General features: G+C 38.9%; 1 protein-coding gene across 7 annotated transcripts in view; it reads left to right on the forward strand.

Moving 5' to 3' along the window:
• The window catches only part of PLD1 (phospholipase D1), a 204939-nt gene that overhangs the window by 81921 nt on the left and 100991 nt on the right, over window positions 1-22027 (forward strand). For 6 of the 7 annotated variants that reach the window (XM_027061438.2, XM_027061439.2, XM_027061434.2 and 3 more), the window contains 6 exons: window positions 550-615; window positions 8412-8470; window positions 9932-10024; window positions 17604-17756; window positions 18788-18937; window positions 19644-19727. In XM_027061438.2, coding sequence (XP_026917239.1) covers window positions 550-615; window positions 8412-8470; window positions 9932-10024; window positions 17604-17756; window positions 18788-18937; window positions 19644-19727 — 605 coding nt within the window. The remainder of the gene's footprint in view (window positions 1-549; window positions 616-8411; window positions 8471-9931; window positions 10025-17603; window positions 17757-18787; window positions 18938-19643; window positions 19728-22027) is intronic. The other variant, XM_053221207.1, reaches the window with a different exon arrangement.

Below are 22027 nucleotides of genomic sequence, written 5' to 3' on the forward strand. Positions count from 1 at the left end.
ACAGTGCATCCACACATCATCATAGTCGATGTGATTGTCCTTAAGCTCTCACATTTGACCATATTTGAAATCAGAATATAAGTACTAGAAAGTTTCTCTCTCTCTCTCTTTTTAAACTTCCCCCCTTTCCCTCTGAAGAGATGTTAAAAAAACTGCAGTATATCTACCAGTAGTAAATTCAGTGTTGAAATTAAGGAAATCGAGGTTTTTGATAAAATCAACAAATGCCTTAAAACAGTCTACTATGGACAAGTCCTGTGCTAGTAATTATGGAAGATTGAACGAATATACAGCTTGGGCCTCTTCAACAGTTTGTAAAAGACCTAAGCACATGAAAAGTTGAATAGCAGGAAGCAATTTAAATAAAAGTTCAGGGGAGCTATGGAAATAACTCCTTAGTGCTCTTCAAGATTCCTTGTCCACTGATAATATGAACAAATAATTGAATAAATTGCAGAAGTAAAGATTGGATAATGGTCACACCACTGTCAGTGTTTAAAATTTTAAGTATGAGGACATTATCTCTTCTCTCCTATATTTGTGTTACAGAAACAACTGGAAGACTATTTGACAAAGCTACTGAAAATGCCCATGTATAGAAACTACCATGCAACAGTAAGTACCGTTCAGTGACTTAAATTTTGAAGTACTTTGTAAAAGCATAAATCGGCTGCTAAATTTTGGATCATTTTATCAACACAAGTGCTTGTATCCACTTGTGCGTTCCTTGGGTTAAAATTAATGAAATGAATGAAAAGTTGATTTGACAGCAATAATCTAGTTCACAGTGATGTTGTTTTTAAAAATATCAACTATAAATTGATGTGTCTAGATGAACTTGTAACACTGGTCTAGGCTAGATTATCTAGAAATCAATGCCCTTCTCTTCTCAGGTTTCCAGAATAATGCCCCAAAGCATTTCTAACCCTGAAGAAAAAAAACAAAAAAACACTGAGTATAAGTGATGAAAACAGCTGAGCAGAGTTGAATACCCAAAGATTAGACAGAGCGTAGTGCTTGGTTGGCCATCTGATTGGCCTGCGATGCTTATAAAGGGCCTGTCTTTTCATGTGAAAGTGAGAAGCATGGGAAAAGCTAGGGAGAGAAAAAACTCCCGAGAAATAAGAGAAAAGAGGTGGTGGGGCTTAGAAGCAGCTGGGAGGCACACAGCTGGCAAACAGAAGGGGGTGGGCTTTTATAGAAGTTTTCAGAAAACAATAAGCTCAGCCCTTTTAGAGGCCTTGGAGGTGGGGTGTTTTTAAAGGGTTCACCTTCAATTATCAAAAGTCCAGGTAACTGAGACAATATTGGATTATTGTGTTTTTGTGTCTGTGTCTTATAAACTGTACTGCTGTGGGGTTGAACGTACGCATGTGGTGTATGTGGAACTTAAGGACAGACACGGATATGTCCTACAAGATGTGGCCTCCAGTTTAGAGAGTGGTGGCACATAAGGGAAGTTGTCTGTGTATTGAGGAAAGGAAGCAAGAGCACCTGGACTCTTTGGAGTTTTCCGGTGACTTGCTGCCCGTCAGGGTATTATTTGGAGGCCGGGACGTGTACCCGGCTGGTCCCCTTTACACACAAAGGATCCGGGGCCGAGCCACTGTCCCCCTTCTACAGCAGTTTGCTCTATGTCTGTTTGATGGACTTGAAGGAGCGTATGTGGTTTCGTAATCCTGGAGAAGTATTTTCCCAGGGTGACTGGCAACATGGGTCCAACCAGAGGATCTCAAGAGGAGGAGGGTGGGAGGGATTTCTTCCCTCCTAGGACTCAGGAATGTGCATCTTTGAAAGAGTATAACGAGTAAGGATATTACTGCTATTATTTACAATTAGTTAACTGCTATTTCTCCTGCTAAAAATGCTGCTTCCTGTTGTGCTCTCTGAAATCACATATGCTGTTTTCTTTAATAGAGATTTATTTAAATGTGTACTAGTACCAGTATGCAATAATTTTCTATTTGTTTTACTGTTCTGCCTGCCTGTGACTTTACTTGGACTATTTCTTGTGGCTTTGAAACAGTGATTGCTGAGTTTAGTCTTCTCTTTCTATGGATAGTACTACATTTTGGATTCTAATGCTGATTAAATGATGATTACCTTTTTTTAAATGTTCATTTTATTTTCCAATCATAAAACATTTTCCAAAGTTGAGCCATAGTGTATCTAGAAATTCTAGAATGTCTTCTAAACATTTCCTTGGAGAGGGAAAACCTGGTTACAACTCACCTAATTTATGTTACTCCACATTTTTGATGGCAACTTATTTACCCCAAGAACAGAATTCTCCAAAATGATTCAAACTTTTGTAAGATACAGTTTGATCTATCTTAATTTTCTTCCTTTCTTTCTTTCTTTCTTTCTTTCTTTCTTTCTTTCTTTCTTTCTTTCTTTCTTTCTTTCTTTCTTTCTATCTTGTAACATTATTTAACTTTCCTGTGAGGCACTGTGGCCTGGAGACTAGATTTATGGGCTTTTGCCTCATATTTGTCAAATTAGATTGGCATCTTTGTGTCTCCTTTGATAACTGTGAGAAATATTAAAACTCTTATCTATAAAATCATATTAAAAGTTATTTTTATACAATCATATATAATTAACTTATTTTTGTAAGTGTAAAGCAAACCTATTAGAAATTAATTTGGGATTTTAGGCCAGAGGTTATGGATCATAGGTCAAGGGATCAGATAGGATCATATCTCAAATTTCAATAAAATTTCAGTGAAATTAGACATGGACAACTTTTCTTATTTTCATATGGTCATTGGTTAAGTTGGTATTTAGATAAGTAACTTTTTATTCAGGAGAATAACTTAAAAAATTTTTTTAATGTTTGTTTATTTTTGAGAGACAGAATGTGAGTGGGGGCGGGGGCAGAGAGAGAGGGAGACACAGAATCTGAAACAGGCTCCAGGCTGTGAGCTGTCAGCACAGAACCTGATGTGGGGCTTGAACTTGCGAACTGTGAGATCATGACCTGAGCTGAAGTCAGACTGAGCCACCCAGGCACCCCAGAGAATGACTTTTTAAAAATTTCTTTTAATGGAAACCAATTTGACAATAAATTTCATATTAAAAAATAATAATAAAATAAAAGAAAATATTAAGTACATAAAAAATAAAATAAAATTTCTTTTATACTCTTTGAGGTTCTGAAAAACAGAACATCTTAGTGTTTTAGTGGATTTAACATCAGATAGTTCCCTCAGAGATTATTGGTAATTCATTCTGTTTTCTTTACTCATTTGTAAAATAGGGATAAATGTATTTTGACTCTCTTCAAGGCATAATATGCTAAAAAAAAGAGAGAGACATATTTACTCAATTAACATACAAAATCTCAAGCAGAATTCCTTTTGTGTTCTAAATTTTATTAGTGCTAGCTCTAGTACTGAACCTACTAGCTGAGCATTTTAATTAATAACTGGAAAATGCTTAGATTCCAGGGAATTTAAAGGAAGAGTCATTAGAAACAGTAAATGCACTATTTTTGTAGCTGAAGATTAAAATCTAGAAATGGAACAAAGTGCATAATTTCCAAGAGAAGTGTCCTAGGTTGATATGATGATGTTGCTAACTTCCGGTAAGTCATTTGACTGTCGTAACTCAGATTCCTTACCTCTGAGAGGCTAATTTCAAGCTAATTTCCCTGTTGGAAGGAAGGAATCTGAAGATAAACATCCTGTAGGTTAATAATACTGAGTTCACCCCTCCCATGTTTTGTGAGGTGAATGAATTTAGTTTGAGGGGAAGAATGGGTAGAGATGAATAAAGGTGTTTCCATGCCAACAAAGAAGCTGTACTGTTAAACAGCTGTGCCTGCAAATTAAGGGAGGTGTTGTCATTCTCATGATTGAGTCTTAAGAGTTGGGAGAGTCCAGCCTCTCAGTTTCCTCCACAGATGAGCCATCTTCTCTTCTCTCTGGTGTGGTGTTAACCGTCTGACTGTGAAGGCAATCTTTCCTGGCGTAGTTGAGCCTACCTCCCAGCCTCACCATAAAGGCCCTGCCCAATCCAATGCTCTTGTGTCCCTTCTGAGAATTTCCTACTTCGGCACTTGCTAGAATTTTTGTTACCTCAGGCTTAAAGGAGACTGCTGAACACCTCCCTTCTCTTCTAGTACAAAGATGAGGTAGGACAGTAGTGTATATATGACTGCCAGGTAATTTCCAGGGTTTGCTGTTACCCCTTGGGTTACTTGCTTGTCCCTTGTCATTTACTTTCCTGTTTCTCTAATGTTTAATTGTATTTTTCACAAGTTTCTTTGAAAAAAAAATTGGTTAATGTATTATTCAAAAGATCAATAAGCCCAGTGGAATACTGTCCAGCTAAATTGATCATTAATTCATGTTCTTGAGTATCACTTGTGCAAATAGAGAATGGAATTATTATCACTAAAGATACACTGAAATGTTTGGACAACACAATCTTTGTTAAATTTCAAAATGTGTTATTGGGGTTTGCTTTTTTATGTTTATTTTTGAGAGAAAGACAGAGACGGAGACAGAGAGACGGAGACAGAGAGAGACAGAGAGACGGAGACAGAGAGAGACAGAGAGACGGAGACAGAGAGAGACAGAGAGACGGAGACAGAGAGAGACAGAGAGACGGAGACAGAGGGAGACAGAGAGACGGAGACAGAGACAGAGAGAGAGACAGAGACAGAGAGAGAGAGACAGAGAGAGAGAGACAGAGACAGAGAGACAGAGAGAGAGAGACAGAGACAGAGAGACAGAGAGAGAGAGACAGAGACAGAGAGACAGAGACAGAGAGAGAGAGAGAGAGAGAGAGAGAAGGGGAGGGACAGAAACAGAGGGAGACACAGAATCCAAAGCAGGCTTCAGGCTCCAAGCTGTCAGTAAAGAGCCCCACGTGAGGCTCGAACTCACAAACTGCAAGATCATGACCCAAGCTGAAGTCGGATGCTTAATTGACTGAGCCACGCAGGTGCCTATTGGGGTTTGCTTCTAAATTGACCTTGCCACATTCACTTTTAATCTGATAAATCTATTTTAGAGCATGCATGGCCAGAGATTTTTTTTTTTTTTTTTTTTTTTGTCTATAATAGAGCTAGTTTTTTTCTTGAAATCTCACCCAGGTGCCCCTGGACAATTAACATCTTTCTCCACACTAGGGGTTTCTAAAAAAAAAAAAATACTAGAGCATGCATGGCCAGAGATTTTTTTTTTTTGTCTATAATGGAGCTAGTTTTTTTTTCTTGAAATCTCTCCCTAGTGAAACTAAAGTGATGAAGATCATTTTTCATTTTATATTGGTGCACAACTTTACATATTCTGTATTACTAATACATATATTTTTAATTTACACTTAGCAGTTTTATTATGATATTCTAAAGTTATGATTTTGGAATTATTTCAAAGAATACTTCCGGTGTCAACCCTATGATAAGAGCTATATGAATAAGAAATTATCCAGGTATTAGATAAATGGTTTCCTTGATTTCTGCTTTTCATTTCCTGTTCTACCATTTACCTGTTCTGTAGCTTTGCATAAATTAGTTACACCTCTGTCATAGTTTCTTCCAGTGTAAACCAGGACTGATATTTTCTCTCTGCTCCCTAGAGATGAAATGAGAAGCTGTGGTTTAGGGTTTTGAAACAGTTTGGATTCCATGCTCAAAGTCTGTGATGTCACTTCTAATAAGTCATGCATTACTACATTCTCTAATTTGAAGCATTTCCACAAATCAGATAAAAAAATATGATACCAAATCGCCATCTTGTATATAAGAAATGAAACATAAAGACTTTATATAAAATCCTTATGAAAAATTTAATTTGAGGATATGTTTGATTTGGGGTTTCTAAGTCTTTCTGAATTTTATTTTATTTTATTTTTTAATTTTTTTTAACGTTTTTTATTTATTTTTGAGACAGAGAGAGACAGAACATGTACGGGGGAGGGGCAGAGAGAGAGGGAGACACAGAATCGGAAGCAGGCTCCAGGCTCTGAGCCATCAGCCCAGAGCCCGACGCGGGGCTCGAACTCACGGACCGCGAGATCGTGATCTGAGCTGAAGTCGGATGCTTAACCGACTGAGCCACCCAGGCGCCCCAGTCTTTCTGAATTGTAAATACTTCCTCAAACAACCCTAAGAAAGATATGGAAACAATTGGATAAAGACTGACAGCAGTGAAAGATTTGTAATTTTTTTCTTCCAAGGTTAATCTTAGATTATTTTCCATCACATATACAAAACTTTAAAGGAAAACTGTTATGTTTCATTTTATTAATCCCGTTTACAAGCCTAGATCAAATGCCATTTCGTCTGAAGTGTCGCATCAGCAAGGAAGTAGTCCCCTTTCCTCCATAACTACTTTGACATGTAATTGTTGTGGTTCTTCCCACAGAACTTTGTGGATATGGAGTGTTTTCCGTGTCTGGTCTCCCCTCTGCTTCTTGACCCCAGGAGCATATCTTTTTTGACTTTGAATTTTCTGTTAATGCTGTTACTGCATGGTTTGCAACCTCTGGTAGATCTGGGTTTACTGTGGCTGCTTTTAAAGAAAATACTGTAATTTGGGAGCAAAATAATGTGTAACTCTAGTTGTTGCAAGGAATACATGAGATAAAACTCCTGCGTGTGCTGAGAATCACGTAATGTTCTTGGTTTTCCCCTCTGCACTTTCATATTTTCATCTAACACTCATGAGGAATGGCTTACAGCTTTTGCAGCTTTGTTTTGAGGAAACTGACTAGTCTGACCTAATTCTGAGTCTATCCCTTGCTAATTATTGATATTGGACAGTTTATTTAGCTTCTTTTTTTTTAAGTTTATTTATTTTTTTTGAGACAGAGCACAAGCAGAAAAGGGGCAGAGAGAGAAGGGGACAGAAGATCCAAAATGGGCTCTGTGCTGACAGCAGAGTGCCTGATGTGGGGCTCAATCTCACAAACTGTGAGATCATGACCTGAGCTGAAGTCAGACACTCAACCGACTGAGCCACCCAGGTGCCCCTGGACAATTAATGTCTTTCTCCACACTAGGGGTTTCTAAAAAAAAAAAAAAATTAATGTTTATTTTTGAGAGAGAGAGACAGAGTGTGAGTGGGAGAGGGGCAGAGAGAGGGAGACACAGAATCTGAAGCAGGCTCCAGGCTCAGCTGTTAGCACAGAGCCTGATGCAGGGCTTGAACTCAAGAACTGTGAGATCATGACCTGAGTCATAAGTTGGATGAGCATGAGTTGGATGCTCAACCAACTGAGCCACCCAGGTGCCCCTCTACACCTGGGACTTTTAAACTATGACCCATGGACCAAATCAAGCTCACTGCCTGTTTTTGTATGGTCCATGAGCTAAGAATAGTTTTTACATTTTAAATGTTTGAAAAAAATTTAAAAAGAGTAATATTTTGTGACATAAAAATTATATTAAATTTTGTATTTTAGTATGCATAAATTAAGTTTTAATGTAATGCGGTCATGCTTATTCATTTATGTATTGTCTATGGATGCTTTTATGCTACAATAGTTAAAGTATATGATTCACAGAGCCTAAATTTTTTGTTGACTCTTTGCAGAGAAAGTTTGCCTATTCCTGTTCTAATCCTCAGTTTCATCTTCTGTACAATGGGAAAAATAGCACCTATTTCAGAGAGATTTGAGACAGTGTGTGAAAAATGCTTAGTAGGGGGCCAACAGATAGATATTAAGTACTTAGTAAATGTTAGCTATTGGTGTCATTATTATAATATTTGTAGTTTTTATCTTATAATTTGTATAGGAAAGATGGGCCTAAAATTCACTTCCTTTGCTACTCAATAAAAATAGAATTATTTTTATATTATTGTTACATAAAATCATTTTATTTCATTTGTATTAAAATATTCTGGTATTCCTGATGTTCAAAGACCTCCCCAAACTCGCCTCAACCTACTCTGCCATTTAATTTCACGTAACTATCTTCATCTTCCTCACTCTAGCCCAAATGTACATCCCAAGAGCTCTTTACACCTTCCCTGTTTTGCTTCCCCCTTCATCTCCCACTTCCACATGCCAAGTCTAGCCCACCTTTCAGAAGCTGGCCCCAACATTGCCGCCTTCACATACCGCTATTATTTGTGTGCACACTATGTGACACAGTCCCCCTTCCCCAGCAAAGAAAACACAGAAGAGTTTTGGGAGTAAATCCTCTCTCCTCAACTTTCTTGAACATTCTGTCTCTACGTGTGAGAGCAGACATCACTTTCTAGGTTGTGTTTGAATTATGTACACACTTCTGATCTGTTCTCTCGCAGAGGCGAAAATAGGGCAATGCCATTGTTCTGTGTAGTCCCCCAGATGTGTTTACACATAGCGATATCTAATGCATGTTTTTTTTCCAAATGTGTACGTTTATCTTTTTTCCTTCTGACTTTCTAAAGTATGAATTTCTGGCCTCTTTTCAGACAGAATTCCTTGACATAAGCCAGCTGTCTTTCATCCATGATTTGGGACCAAAGGGCATGTAAGTTCCGTGTTGCATCTTAAAGAGAAGTGTGAAAGTTGATAAGCATTACCATTTGATTTGCCAGCATGCCATGGTGACAAAGCCTACCTGGCTTGCCTGCTACCTTCTTTTCTCCTCAACAGAGTCAGAGCCTCTCAGACACTCTATTTATACACAGTGGTACCTTGCTATGTTGAACAAGGGAATCAACTGCTCCACTCTCTTATTACAGCCCAGATTTCCTCTGGCCCAGTAGTAGGAATGTTTAATACAGGCAGCAAATATGAAATACGGGAGAAAGCTTTAGAAATAAATATACACTATTGTATATTGGAAAGTGGCAAGAGAACAGATCTTAAAAGTCCTCATCACAAGGAAAAAATGTAGAACTGCATGTGGCGATGGAGGTTAACCAGACTTGCCGTGGTGATCATTTTGCAATATATACGCATATTGAATCAATGTGTTGTATACCTGAAACTAGTATCATGTATGTGAATTGAAAAAAAAATCAAATATGCCAGATCCCTTCTTTTAACAAGTTACAAAAGTTAGCTATTTCTCACTCATTTTCATGATTAAAAATAATACTGTGTAAAATTTGTTAGGTAACAAGATTGGAATTTACTTATTTTCCTTCATAATGAGAGAGCTTGATGTTATTTATATAGAGCCTACTTAGCTTCTTGAGTTAAGAGCATTGTTAGTAATTGTTTTAATTTTTTTCTTTCATTAAGCCATTAGTATTTTTTTAATGTTTATTTATTTTTGAGAGAGAGAGAGATTGAGATCATAACTGGGGGAGGACAGAAAGAGAGGGAGAGAAAGCGTCCTAAGCAGGCTCTGAGCTGTCAGTGCAGGCACCCACACAGAGCTCGATCTCATGAACCATGAGATCATGACCTGAGCTGAAGTCAAGAGTTGGTTGCTTAACCTCTGAGCCACCCAGGTGCCCCAAGCCATTATTATCATTATTTCTTGTCCTATCTTTCAAAATCAAGATATTTCTCTTTCCAAAGCTCTCATAGCTGTGCTCTACTCCTTTGGTATGACTTGGTCCTAGAACTGTAGGTGAAAAGATGCAGAAATCCCTGGGAACATGTGGGCGAGCACCTCCAGTGGTCTCAGTGTGAGCTGAACCATTCCTTTGCAGGCATTTGGCAATGTGTTGGTTCTTTTTCAGCTTGTCACAATGACTAGAGGGTACAGTCAACATTTGGAGCCAGAAGCAAGGATGCTTAAAGTCTGCAGTGTGCGTAAGAGAATGTTGCTGGCTTCAATCCGACCAGGTGCTTTTAGAGATCAGCTGCTAGAATATCCAGACTAGCGAATGTGACATTAAGCAATTTGAGAGTGAAGGAGGAAAGGGTGGGGAGGAAAGTTATGTAACAGTTTATTTAGTCCCAAGTTGCGGGGCTGTATCAGCGAAGTGTGAGTTGGAAATTTGAAGATGCCGGGTTAACTTGATGTGTCTTTCAGAGAAGGTATGATAATGAAGAGATCCGGGGGACACAGAATACCAGGCTTGAATTGCTGTGGTCAGGGAAGAGCCTGCTACCGCTGGTCAAAAAGGTAGGACTTGGCAGCTTTGTGTATTCGTTTTAATAGACTGGGTATTTGGGAAGTTTTCACCTACTGGTTTTCAATTATGAATCAATTATATATCCTTTGAAAGTCACAGCAGAGCAAATTTTAAATTATTTTACGTTCCAGTCTTCAGCATCCATTTAACCATTAAAACTCAAATGTGGACTTGTAGGTAGAGTGTGCAAACTTTATTATATACATAAAGACCTGGTGGGCCACAGAACTCCACAACTGGTCGGCCAAAGGACACATACAAGTGGCCAATGAGCACAAGTAGATATCTCAACATCACTAGTCCTTAGGGGAATGTAAATCAAAACCAGAGCGAGGTTCAACTTCATACCCAGAAGGATGGCTCTCATGAGAAAGATGCACAAGAACAAGTGTTGACAAAGATGTAGGGAAATTGGAATACTCCTACATTGCTGGTAGAAATATAAAATGGTGCAGCCACTGCAGAAAACAGTGCAGTTCCTCAAAATATTAAACATAGGAAGTGAGATTACTGGGGCATATGGTAACTCTAGGTATTTACCCAAAAGCATTGAAAAAAATATGTCTGTATCAAAACTTGCAGATGAATGTTCATAGCAGCATTATTCAGAAAGCCAAAAGGTAGGGACAACCCAAATGTCCATCACCTGATGTATGGTTAAATAAAACGTGGTTTATGCATACAGTGGAATATTTTGTGGCCATACAAAGGAGTGAAGAAGATTAATGGATATGGGGTTTCTTTCTGGGTTGATGAAAATATGTAGTTGTACAACTTTTTTGAATATATTACAAACTGATGAATAAATACAATTTTAAAGGGTTTTAAAGTATGTGAATAGATGTCTAAAAATTTTTAGTGGAAAAAAAGAGAAGTACTAATACATGCTATATTATGAATGAATCTTGAAAACATTATGCTAGGTGAAGAAAGCCAGACACGAAAGGCCACATATTATATGATTCCATTCATATGCAATGTCCAGAACAAACAAATCTATAGAGATAGAGTCTGTGAGTGGCTTCCAGGGGCTGGGATGAAAGGACAGTGGAAAGTGACTGCTAACAGATATGGGGTTTCTTTTGGGGGAGTGACAATATTCTGAAATTAGATATTAATGGTGATGGTGCAGAGAACTTTAATTCATACCCTACCCAACCAAAGACTCCTGTGGGTCAGTATTCTCATCTGATTCTGCTTTGTGTTCTCAAAGCATTTATCACAATGTTTTGGATATAATAGACAATAGTTACTGGTTACAATAATAATTTACTGGAGTTTTGGAAAAATATTAAGAACTATGTATTATTTCCCCAATTTTGAAAAAAGAGCTGGCAGGAGTCCGGTCCCCTCCACCCTCCGGTGGCGTGACACTGCAGCAAGCCCTGCACTGTCTCCGGAGTCCCCTGGCAGGTTTGCAGCCCAGCTGCCCACAGTAAAGTACATGCAGACACAACAAAACACGACACGTCCTTGATGGCTCCTTTCTTGCTCTACTTTCCCGTCCTTCCATGCCAGGGCTCCTAACAACTCCCTAAGATGCCCCTTTTATAAACCACTTTTACTCACATCCTTTTCTCAGAGTGGACGTGTGGGCCAGCCCAACCTGAGAGATCTACTCAGGAAATAGAAGCCTTGGTCTGGTCCATGCAGTCATTTAGTGAGTGCCTAATGTTGGCCGGATGTGCTCTAGCTCTTGTAAGAGAGCATGCCCCCACAGAGCATTACCAGAGGAGCAGTGAAGGCAGTGACAAAGTGGACAGGCCGTGTAAACAGTATCTATGCAGCAGGGGGCCGGAGCTTTGAAGGAAAACGAAGGCAACGGGATGGTGACGGACTTGAGGATGGGAGAGGGTGACTTTAGTTCCAGATGTCAAGGAACTGCTGTTGGAGTTGTCACCTCCATGAGAAAGGGCAGCCAGAAAAGATGGGGGCCAGACTTGATTATATAAAAGAATATACCTCCCTTACATCTTAAACTTTGTCTTGGTTGAAGCCTGATTTAATCCAATCTAAAGAGATATCATCCACCCTGGAAGGAAATGTGTCATCATTTTAAAATTGTGTAAATCTTTCCATGAAGATTGAAGCCTTGGTTCCTCCATTAATAAGTGTTTCCTGAATCACATTTGTGGGATATAAAAGATCAGTACCAAATAAAATGATAAGATAGAGCTGACAAAATTAGTTGAGAGATTTTCTCATGGTAGAAGCTATTGGTATCTAAATAGGAGTTACTTTTAAGGATGATGCGCTCATAACTTGCTCTTTTTTTATATTTAGACCCATAAAAAGCATTCTGACCACTTTCTCATTTATGCTATATTGACAAACCAGATAAAGCAAACCGGGCAATTAAACTTGCAATCAAGTCTCACGACGACCTTCTCTCAGGGACAAGTAAAAAGAAAAAGAAAGAAAGACAAACAGGGCAAACATTTCTTCCCACAATTTAAAACATCTGCTTTAACAGCTTATCTAGGGAGCAACTCCTCTGCATCTGGTAGTGGAGTAGATGAGAATCTTCTTATCTCAAATAATGTCTGAAGAGAGGGAGAGGTATAGATTTTACGAAATAAATGTAGGACTTATTTTGCTGAACTTTGAGCTATACCAAGAATTCAACGGACACTAACGAAGCAGAGAAATAATTTGAGGTAAGTGTTAGGAGGAAGCTAAACATGATGGAGCAGTGGACTGGGGTGGGCTGGGCTGGGTCGGGGACAGCTTTTTAAGATTGAGTAGCTTGGGAAGGCCTCCCTGTGGAGAAATGTTGAAGCAGGGAGTTGAGTAACAGGAAGGGGCTGCCCATCGGAGGATCTAGAAGAAATCATATGTAGGCAGAGGGATAACAAATGTAGAAGGCCCAAAGAATAACCTTGGCAAGTCTGAGGAACAGCCAGACCTAGGAGGTGGGAGGGAACGGTAGAAGGTGAGGCTGAGAAGGTCATGGCTGGTTCCTGTGGTTTGGCCACATTTTAAAGCCCCAGCAAGTAGTGGCCCAGGCAGGAGGCATCTTGTTAGAACAGACTATGATCTCACCTACTTTGGAACAAGAATGTTTGTAAAAGTGCATATTTATTGGTGGGAGGCACGGTGCTGAGCTACGTAGGTGAATCATCTGTTACTTCTCACAAACGTGTCTGAGCTGCGCACTGCTGTTATCCCCATTGTATGGATTTAGACCTCAGGCTCAGTTACCCAAGTTCACACAGTCAGGCGGGTGGCAGAGCTGGGATCAGAGCCCAGGGAGCTGGGATCGGACTCCCAAAGGCTGGCTGACGAACTCCTTTCTTGCTGCATATCCTCCTATTGAGGAAAAAAATCGGTTGACGAAAGAGAAAGGAAAGAAATCAGGAGAGTTTTAATGAATGGCATAATTAAGAAGAGCTTTATATAAAGGCCAGGAGTCAATTTACCCTGATATCTAATGACTATTAAAGAGAATTTGTTACCAGAATAGAAATTATTATCTTTTGCACTCAGCGTTCAAAATCCAGCTGTCACTGCGACGTAGTTCTCTATTTCCAGACTGCCGCCTCTTGGAGGGGTAGGGCAGGAATGCACGTAGGATGCCTGCACACGTGTGGCACCCCCAGCACTGACCAGGGCTCTGGCCCTGCAGTCCACCAGCTGTCATTGCCATTACTGAGGAACGCTGTTTACAGCCTGTACAGAGCCTCTGCAAATTAAAGAAAAGTACCCATTTCTGCAGGAAGACACAGCCTACCTCGGAGCCCCCCTTCCCCGGGGTATCCTGGTGCATGCTACATCTGCACAGTGGTACCTGGTGGCCTGTTCCTATGGACGTGTTTTGCAGCCTTTGCCCTGGTGGTTGTGCCACCAGCCTCTGCTCCCAGAAGCATTTCTGAGATGTGTTTTGTCATGCCGACCATGGGAGCTGGTACACCTGGATAGGGGTCATCCCATCGTCATCCCACACTGTTGTCCGTGGCATGGAGCTCTGGCGAGAGCCAGCTCTGATGTCATTTGCGTATCCTGGACTTCCAGGTAGACAGGTTCACCGGTCTGCTGCGGGGTCTTTCTTCTCAGATTGGCAAACCTGACAGCCGCGGGGTTCAAAGCCTCTGTGGCTCCTTCCCAGTCATCAGCATAGCACAGCAGTCCCGTGGGGCTGTGGCATGCCATGTGCCCGCCAACTTGTACCACGAGTCAAGCCAGGACAAGGGACTGCCTTTAAAGAAGGAACTTTAACAGATATGTGATCCATCCACTCTCTTTTATTGCTGAGTTTTATCGACAGGCAAGCTACATGTCTGCACGCATAACTCAGGCCCTCAGAACCACTGAGTCCTTGTTTATATCCTGGCCTGGGCATTTTTGTTGAGCAGTGCTATGAGAATTCTTATAAAGTGTATAATTTCTGCATTTGCTGACAGTTATTGAAAACGTTATCCATTATACTATTCAGTTGCCTTCTCTTAGGTCCCACATGAGAAACTTCTTTGGAATTTAATTTTTGAGGGATACCTTTTCATTTCTTTAATTTATTCACTGGGTAAGAAAAACTGGGAAGCTCAGACCCACCCTGGCATGCCATCACCATAATAATGTTGATGTTGTGGTTCCATATTTGCTTTCTGTGACCTTGATGCTTTTCCTTTTTTTAACCGTATCACATGTATGCCCTTTACTGTACATTATCCAAGATCCATCCCACCCACTTTTTTTGGGTAGGAGTCAGCCTATATTAAAACACAAATGAATGGAATGAAACTACATGGAGACTAATGTAGATTTGTCTGTATTAAATCCCAAATTATAAAGCCACTAAATCGTAATGTGGTTAGCAAGTTCAGTAACAATTTATTATAGATTTACAGCATTGTTTAACCTGTGTTCCAGTGTTCTGGCCTTTCCTGTTCCATAATGTGCTTTACTTTGTCTAATGTTTGGTATAATATACCCATTGATATTTTATTCAGTTATGAACTGATTTATTTGATCAGTATACAGTTGCAAGTAAACGTGATTATACGGTGGTTTATGCAGTGTGAGACAGTTGCCATTTGCATTCACTTTATTTAAAGTTTATTTATTTTGAGAGAGACAGAGACAATGTGAGTAGGAGAGGGACAGAGAGAGAGGGAGAGAGAGAATCCCAAGCAGGCTCTGTGCTGTCAGCGCAGAGCCCAGTGTGGGGCTCAATTTCACAGATTGTGAGATCATGATCTGAACCGAAATCAAGAGTCGGATGCTTAACTGACCGAGCCACCCAGGCACCCCATATAGTTACCATCTGTCACCATGCAAAGTTATTACAATATTATTGACTATATGCCTTGTGCTGTATTTTGCATCCCTATGGCTTATTTATTTTATAACTTGAAGTTTGTACCTCTTAATCCCCTTCACCTATTTTGCCTGTCCTTCCACCCCTCCTTGCTCTGGTAACTAATAGCTTGTTCTCTGTATTTATGAGTCTATTTCTATTTTGATTGTTTGGGTTTTTTTAGATTTCACATATAAGTGAAATCATATGGTATTTGTCTTTCTCTGACTTCTACCACTTAGTGTAATATCCTCTCTAGTTCCATCCATGTTGTCGCAAATTGCAGGATCCCTTTTTTATGGCTGAGTAATAATAGTCCACCACGTTTTCTTTATTCTTTCATTGATAGACACTTAAGTTCCTTCCATATCTCAGCTATTGTAAATGATGCTGCAGTAAACTTGGGGTGCAGACATCTTTTCGAATTAGTGTTTTTGCTTTCTTCAGGCAAATACTAGAAGTGGAAATGCTGGATCATTTGGTATTTCTGTTTTTATTTTTTAGAGGAATCGCCATACCATTTTCCAGAGTGGCTGCACCAATTTACAGTCCCATTAGTAGTGCACCAGGGGTCCCTTTTCTCCACATCCTCACCAACACTTGTTATTTCTTGTCATTTTGATAAGACAAAGAATTTGTAGCCACAGAATCTGCATTTTAACAGGATACCCATGTGATGCATATTCACAGCCAAGTAGAAGAATTATTTTATGTTATTCTAGTAGCTTGCTAACCTGCACATTACATCTCTCTTTATCCTTCATACCTTTCTTTCTGAAACATAGTTATAATGATATTATCATCCTATTTCTTGCCTGGCCATGAGGATTCTCTTATTTAATAAGAGCCCTGGTGGTGTGATGTTTTTTTTTGTTTGTTTGTTTTTTGTTTCTTGTTTTTTTTTCTTTTTTTAAACACAGATTGTTAGGCCTTTTTAATGGATCTGTGGTGGGGCTTGGGAATCTATTATTTTTTTGAACAAACATCTCCAGATACTCTGATGGCAAAGCAGGTTTAGGAAACACTGGTTCAATGATATAAAATCAGCCTCCTGAGCATTTCCATCAGACCCTCCTCAATATGGCCTTTGTCCATTTTCCCCTTTCTCCACTCATTTGCCCATTTTTCTTTACTGTCCTCTGAGACCCTGGCCTCACCAAACTCTCTTCCAACACGTGCTGCATTTCCACACCTCAGTGCCTTTTCCAACTCTTCCCTCAGTGTGGGATGCACACCTTGCCACCCTGCTTTGGGCTTTATTTAATAGGATCCTTTCTGGCCTTGCTGCGATCCACGTCTTTGGGAGAGTGCCTCTAGCCCTTTCTCTTAGAACTAAGGACTCCCTCCTCCTTACACCCATTACCTTTTCATTTTCTAGTACCTTGTTTGCACCCCACTAACCTAGTAAGCTCTCTGGAAACCTCTGTGCTGTTTCCACCTCTGCCCTAACTCCCAGCTTATCACTGTATTTTTCCACTACAAAACTCTCAAATATATATCAAATTGAATACATACATACTTTGGAGAGATCATGTCCTATTGAATATCATTTATGAATAGTGCTTAAAACCACAAGTAATTTGAATTTTTTTGTGTTTATTTGTTTTTGAGAGAGAGAGAGAGCACAAGCAGGGGCGGGGCAGAGAGACAGGGAGAGAGAGAATCCTAACCAAGTTTTGAGCTATCCGCGTGGAGCCTGATGCGAGGCTCGAACTCGCAAACTGTGAGATCATGAGCTGAGCCGAAACCAAGAGTCAGACGCTTACCTGACTGAGCCACCCAGGCGCCCCAAACCACAAGTAATTTGAAATGAAAAACAGAATATGTGGAGTATTAGATGCTCATTGGGTTATTTTCAAAGGATAATTTTTATCTACTGAGAGGCTTATTTACCTCTTTCATGATAGTTTATTTTAGTAAACATTTTTCCAGTGCATTTCCATTTTTCCAACAGCTTGGGCTCCTGCTGTACATCCTGCAAGCATCACCTGCCGATGTTGGGGACATTCTTTCAGGCTTTGCCGTTAGTGTATAAAAAGCTAATGAATTACTTTGAGTTGTTTGGTCCGAGTCCTTCTTAGGAAACTATGATAGACTTCTTATTAATTTTCGTTGTTGTTTCATGGTGATTTTTAAAAAAAGAAATCCTCTGTGTAAAAAAAAAAAAACAATATTGTATCTACAGTCTGCTGGAATGTTTACCTAGCTTGTCATAATTTGTTGTTTTTGTTTCAGTAATTCAATACAACTCTAAAATACTTATTACCTTCTTACAGGTGGTTGATAGTGAAAGATTCCTTTTTACTGTATATGAAACCAGACAGTGGTGCCATTGCCTTCGTCCTGCTGGTAGATAAAGAATTCAAAATCAAGGTGGGGAAGAAGGAGACAGAGACAAAATACGGGCTCCGAATTGATAATCTCTCAAGGTAGAAATTTCAAGTATTTTAAAAAGATTTCTCTCAAAAACAAAGTTTTTCTCCCAACCTTAAGTGAAGGAGGAGGTAAAATAATTTAAATGTTAGAACATTGTGATTTAGAACTCATCTTTGATCAAGAATTATGAAACTACTTTTCTTTATATAAATTTTTAAGAATTAAATATTCAGTGTGCAACAGAATAAATAATCGCATGTATTGATTTGTGTTTGTTTTAACAAAATGTATGCCTATTAATAAAATTAGCTACTCAATGGAACCAGTTTACCAAACAGATAAGCTAAGGAGTGATAGTTTCACATTTTTAAGAAACAAAACTTTATAAATTGATATCCTTTAGTTAACATAAAAATGTGATTTGATTTACAAAAATTCTATTTACACATAGATTTTAAGAAAGATCTCTTGAAAGGATACTCAAGCATACATTTACTATAGATTTTATTAGTGAGTGTGTGTGTGTTGATAAATGTTTCTTTCTGGAAGGCTATAGTTATGCAATACGTGTTGTCATTTTCTCTATATATACATTCGGCCTCATGTATATGAATATATTATAAATTTTTCTCTTTTTCACACATTGACTATATATGTGTATACACACACACACACACATGCACATCCTTTCTAATACACATTGGCATGTGTTTTGTGTGTCTGTGCATGTATGTATGTGAAAAGATGTTGACCTTCCTGATTTTCTCTGATGGTAAAAGGTTCAAGATTATCCCCCTCACAGTCTGGTATAGTTCTAGGTCATAGTAAATACCTTTATGCATGTTAGCATGAAGGAGTGAGTAAATAACCTGAAAATTTATTTTTGTTATATTGCCATATATTGCTCTATATATACAGTTTAAAAGCTTGCTGAAAATGTTCAGAAGTCTGCTTTCTTGATAAAAGTAAGATGCTCTTTGCTTAAAATTTTCAACAAAATGGCATGTGTTTAATTGTTAATTTTTTTTTAAAGAGACAGAACACAGAGTGATCATTCTTTTCCACGTTTTGCTTTTCTTTGAAGGACTCTTATTTTAAAATGCAACAGCTATAGACATGCTCGGTGGTGGGGAGGGGCTATAGAAGAATTCATCCAGAAATATGGTACCAACTTTCTCAAAGACCATCGATTTGGGTCCTATGCTGCTATCCAAGAGAATACATTAGCCAAATGGTAAGATCATTTTGCTCTAAGACTGTTGAGGTAGTCATAGTATCTAATATAATAGTAGGTGTAAATTCATCTGGAATCAATTTTTGAGGCTGTGGTAAGGTAATATGCATTATACTTAACAAGGGCCTTTCTTTATAGGACTACCTGAGCATAGATTAGTTTTCCAACTTTTATTTTTAAGATTTTTACAGTGAGCCTGAGACAGCTAGCTTTAGATTTTGAAGTTTGGCTTTAAAAGCTTAACGTCATACATTTTTTAATGATGCAAAGAAAATGTTTATTTAAGTTATTAGCCATAATCTAAGGACGAGAATTTACTTGCTAGGTATTTCTTTTAAATAAAAAGCATTGCATGGTTTTCTGCCCATGGATTGGAAACTGGTGTGTTTTCAGTCTCAGAAGAACAATGGTGTGAGTTCAACAGGATGAGAGAATTCATCTGACTCATGTGATGATGAGACGAGTTTGTTGTGCTCTCGGCAGAATCGGGTCGCTTGCTTCTGTCTACTTACTGTGCTTCCTGCTAGTTAGTAGACAGAAGATGGTATTTTCAATCCTTGGTTTTCAGTTATGCAAAGTAAACTGGTGGCTTTGTAGAAACTCAGGCAGTGGCTTCGGTCTTACACTTTGCCGTAAGATATGTTTGCTTTCTTTCTTTCTGTAAAACGGAAATAAATGACACACACAAAAAACCCTTGTTTTTTAGGTACGTTAATGCCAAAGGATATTTTGAAGATGTGGCAAATGCAATGGAAGAGGCACAAGAAGAGATTTTTATCACGGATTGGTGGTTAGTCTTTGTCTAGGGGGATTTGGTTCGGAGGCCTCTCTGTTTAGAAACGTAAAACAGTTGTGCTGTTCCAGAATCATACGTTATGAAAACCAGCAGTACCTGTAGACGGTCTGCCAGAGTCTCAACCAATTAACTGGAATAGCCTTCAGTGAAAGGTCTTTTCAAAAAACTTGGCATCCAAATATATCCTTAAAATATTTAGTTATAACAATTTTGGTTTGTCTTTCCAGTTGGAAGTAGACACTCAAATATTCATTTCAGTAAAGATTATTTTGCAGTGCAAACACAATTGTACAAGTGAGAGAAAATAATCTTCCTTAGGTGCCTTCCTCATTTGGCATTTCAGTCACCAGGTTTAGTGAATATTGTTCTGGATTGTCCCTTTGAAGCTGGAAGAGTTCCACTTGCCTATTACTATTAAAATGTCCTTGGTATTGACTAGGCCTGTTCAGCTTTTTTGGAAATACATCAGATTTCAGCTTTTTGGCCCCCTTTACAAATCTCCATGAGAGCTATGATGCTTCACAGAGCCACTGGAAATCTTGTACCGAAAACTCATTTAGCTCTTGAGAAGTTGTTCTCTTGGAGTTGGTATATGCTTGATAGTTTGACTTTAGTTCCAGTTACCCATCTGCCTGGACAGTTAAAACCCACTGCAGATGCCAGAATTGACTGCAGTGGAAATGAACCTGTCTTGAATCTGTTTTCCTTCTAAGAACTTAGTTGTTGAAATACTCCTTATTTTTCCCTGTCCTGTTTTCTTCCAAATGCTACCTTTCACATCTAAGCTGTGAAAATATCATCATAATTTATTTCCTCCTCATTCTAGATTTTGCGGGGGAGGGAAGAAGAATTAGGAATATGAACTCATCCTCTTCTACTCTTTTGTATTAGTGATGTGGAAATCTATAATTCTACAGCATGCTTTCCCAATCTGAGCACTATTGATATTTTAGACCAGATAATTCTCTTTGTTATGGGAGGTTGTTCTGTGCATTGTGGGATGGTTAGCACCATCAGCAGCCCTGGCTTTTACGGATTAGATGCCAAGTAGGCTCCTAGTCTGTGATAATGTCTTCAGACATTGCCAAATGTCCCCCTGAGGGCAGAGTCCTTCTTAGTTGAGAACCATTGATCTAGGGTCGATAGATGAGGTATGTGGGGGTGCCTGGGTCACTCAGTTGGTTAAGTGTCCAACTCTTGATTTTGGCTCGAGTCATGATCTCACAGTTCTCAAGTTTGAGCCCTGCATCGGACTCTGTGCTGGCAGTGTGGAGCCTGCTTGGGATTTTCTCCCTCCCTCTCTCTCTCTGACCCTCCCCTGCTCGTTTTCTCTCTCCCTCTCTCTCTCAAAATAAATAAACTTAAAAAAGATAAAGTATATGATGGTCAGTATCACGTCTGTGATGTTTATTCTCGTGTGCGCGGAGGAGCTTAATCTTGGCCTTTATAGTCACATTTTGTCTCTCTACTCAGTTACCGGGAATAAAAGAAAGTTTCATACTTAAGAGCTATTTCTTTGGTTGAATACTTTATAAGCACTTATGTGAATAAATTCAAGCTTAAAATAGTACTATATTCCTTCAGAAAATACTTCTGAAAGTTTGATGAAGACATGAGAGAGACTGAAAATAGTGTTTCCATTGAGCCCATATTTTCATGTTTTATGCAAGAAAATAATATTCTTTTGAAGGTTCTGAACACTAAAATACAGGCTCTCATTTAAACATCTAAAGAGTTGGAGCCTTGAATGTTTTCTACTGTCGGCAAGAAAATAAACCAGGTTATTTCTTTTCTATGGCTGTCTAGGATAACATCTTATTACCACACTACCTTTGAAATAAAACCTTCGTTGTAACTTCCCTCGTGACAAGTGAAGAAAATTCTTGTCGTGCAAGTATATTGCAAAAGAGAGCATCAGAAACTGAACCAGTGCTGATATGTCCAGATCTGAGAGAGTGAAAAGCATAAGTAGAAGATGCACATGTCCTATAGAAGCTTCTGATCTAATTCAAGAGCTGCCACATGCTTAAATGAAAACTGTACTAATAGGTTTATAAAATAATTCATGTGCAAACAAAGGGGGATATAGTGAAATGAGAAGCAACCTGGGACCTTCTAGTGCTTAGTTCCTTTGTTCATTAATTCATTTAACCACCCAGCCATTCACTCATTAACTTATTCACTCATTCATTCTAGATCTATTTAGTGAGCACCCACTCTGTGACAGGTACCAAACTAGGCTGTGCATATATAAAGATGACTGAGAAGCAGCCCCTACTCTGGAACGAGATAGA

Source organism: Acinonyx jubatus, chromosome C2 (genome assembly GCF_027475565.1).
Source record: "Acinonyx jubatus isolate Ajub_Pintada_27869175 chromosome C2, VMU_Ajub_asm_v1.0, whole genome shotgun sequence".
In the NCBI taxonomy this organism is placed as follows: domain Eukaryota; kingdom Metazoa; phylum Chordata; class Mammalia; order Carnivora; family Felidae; genus Acinonyx; species Acinonyx jubatus.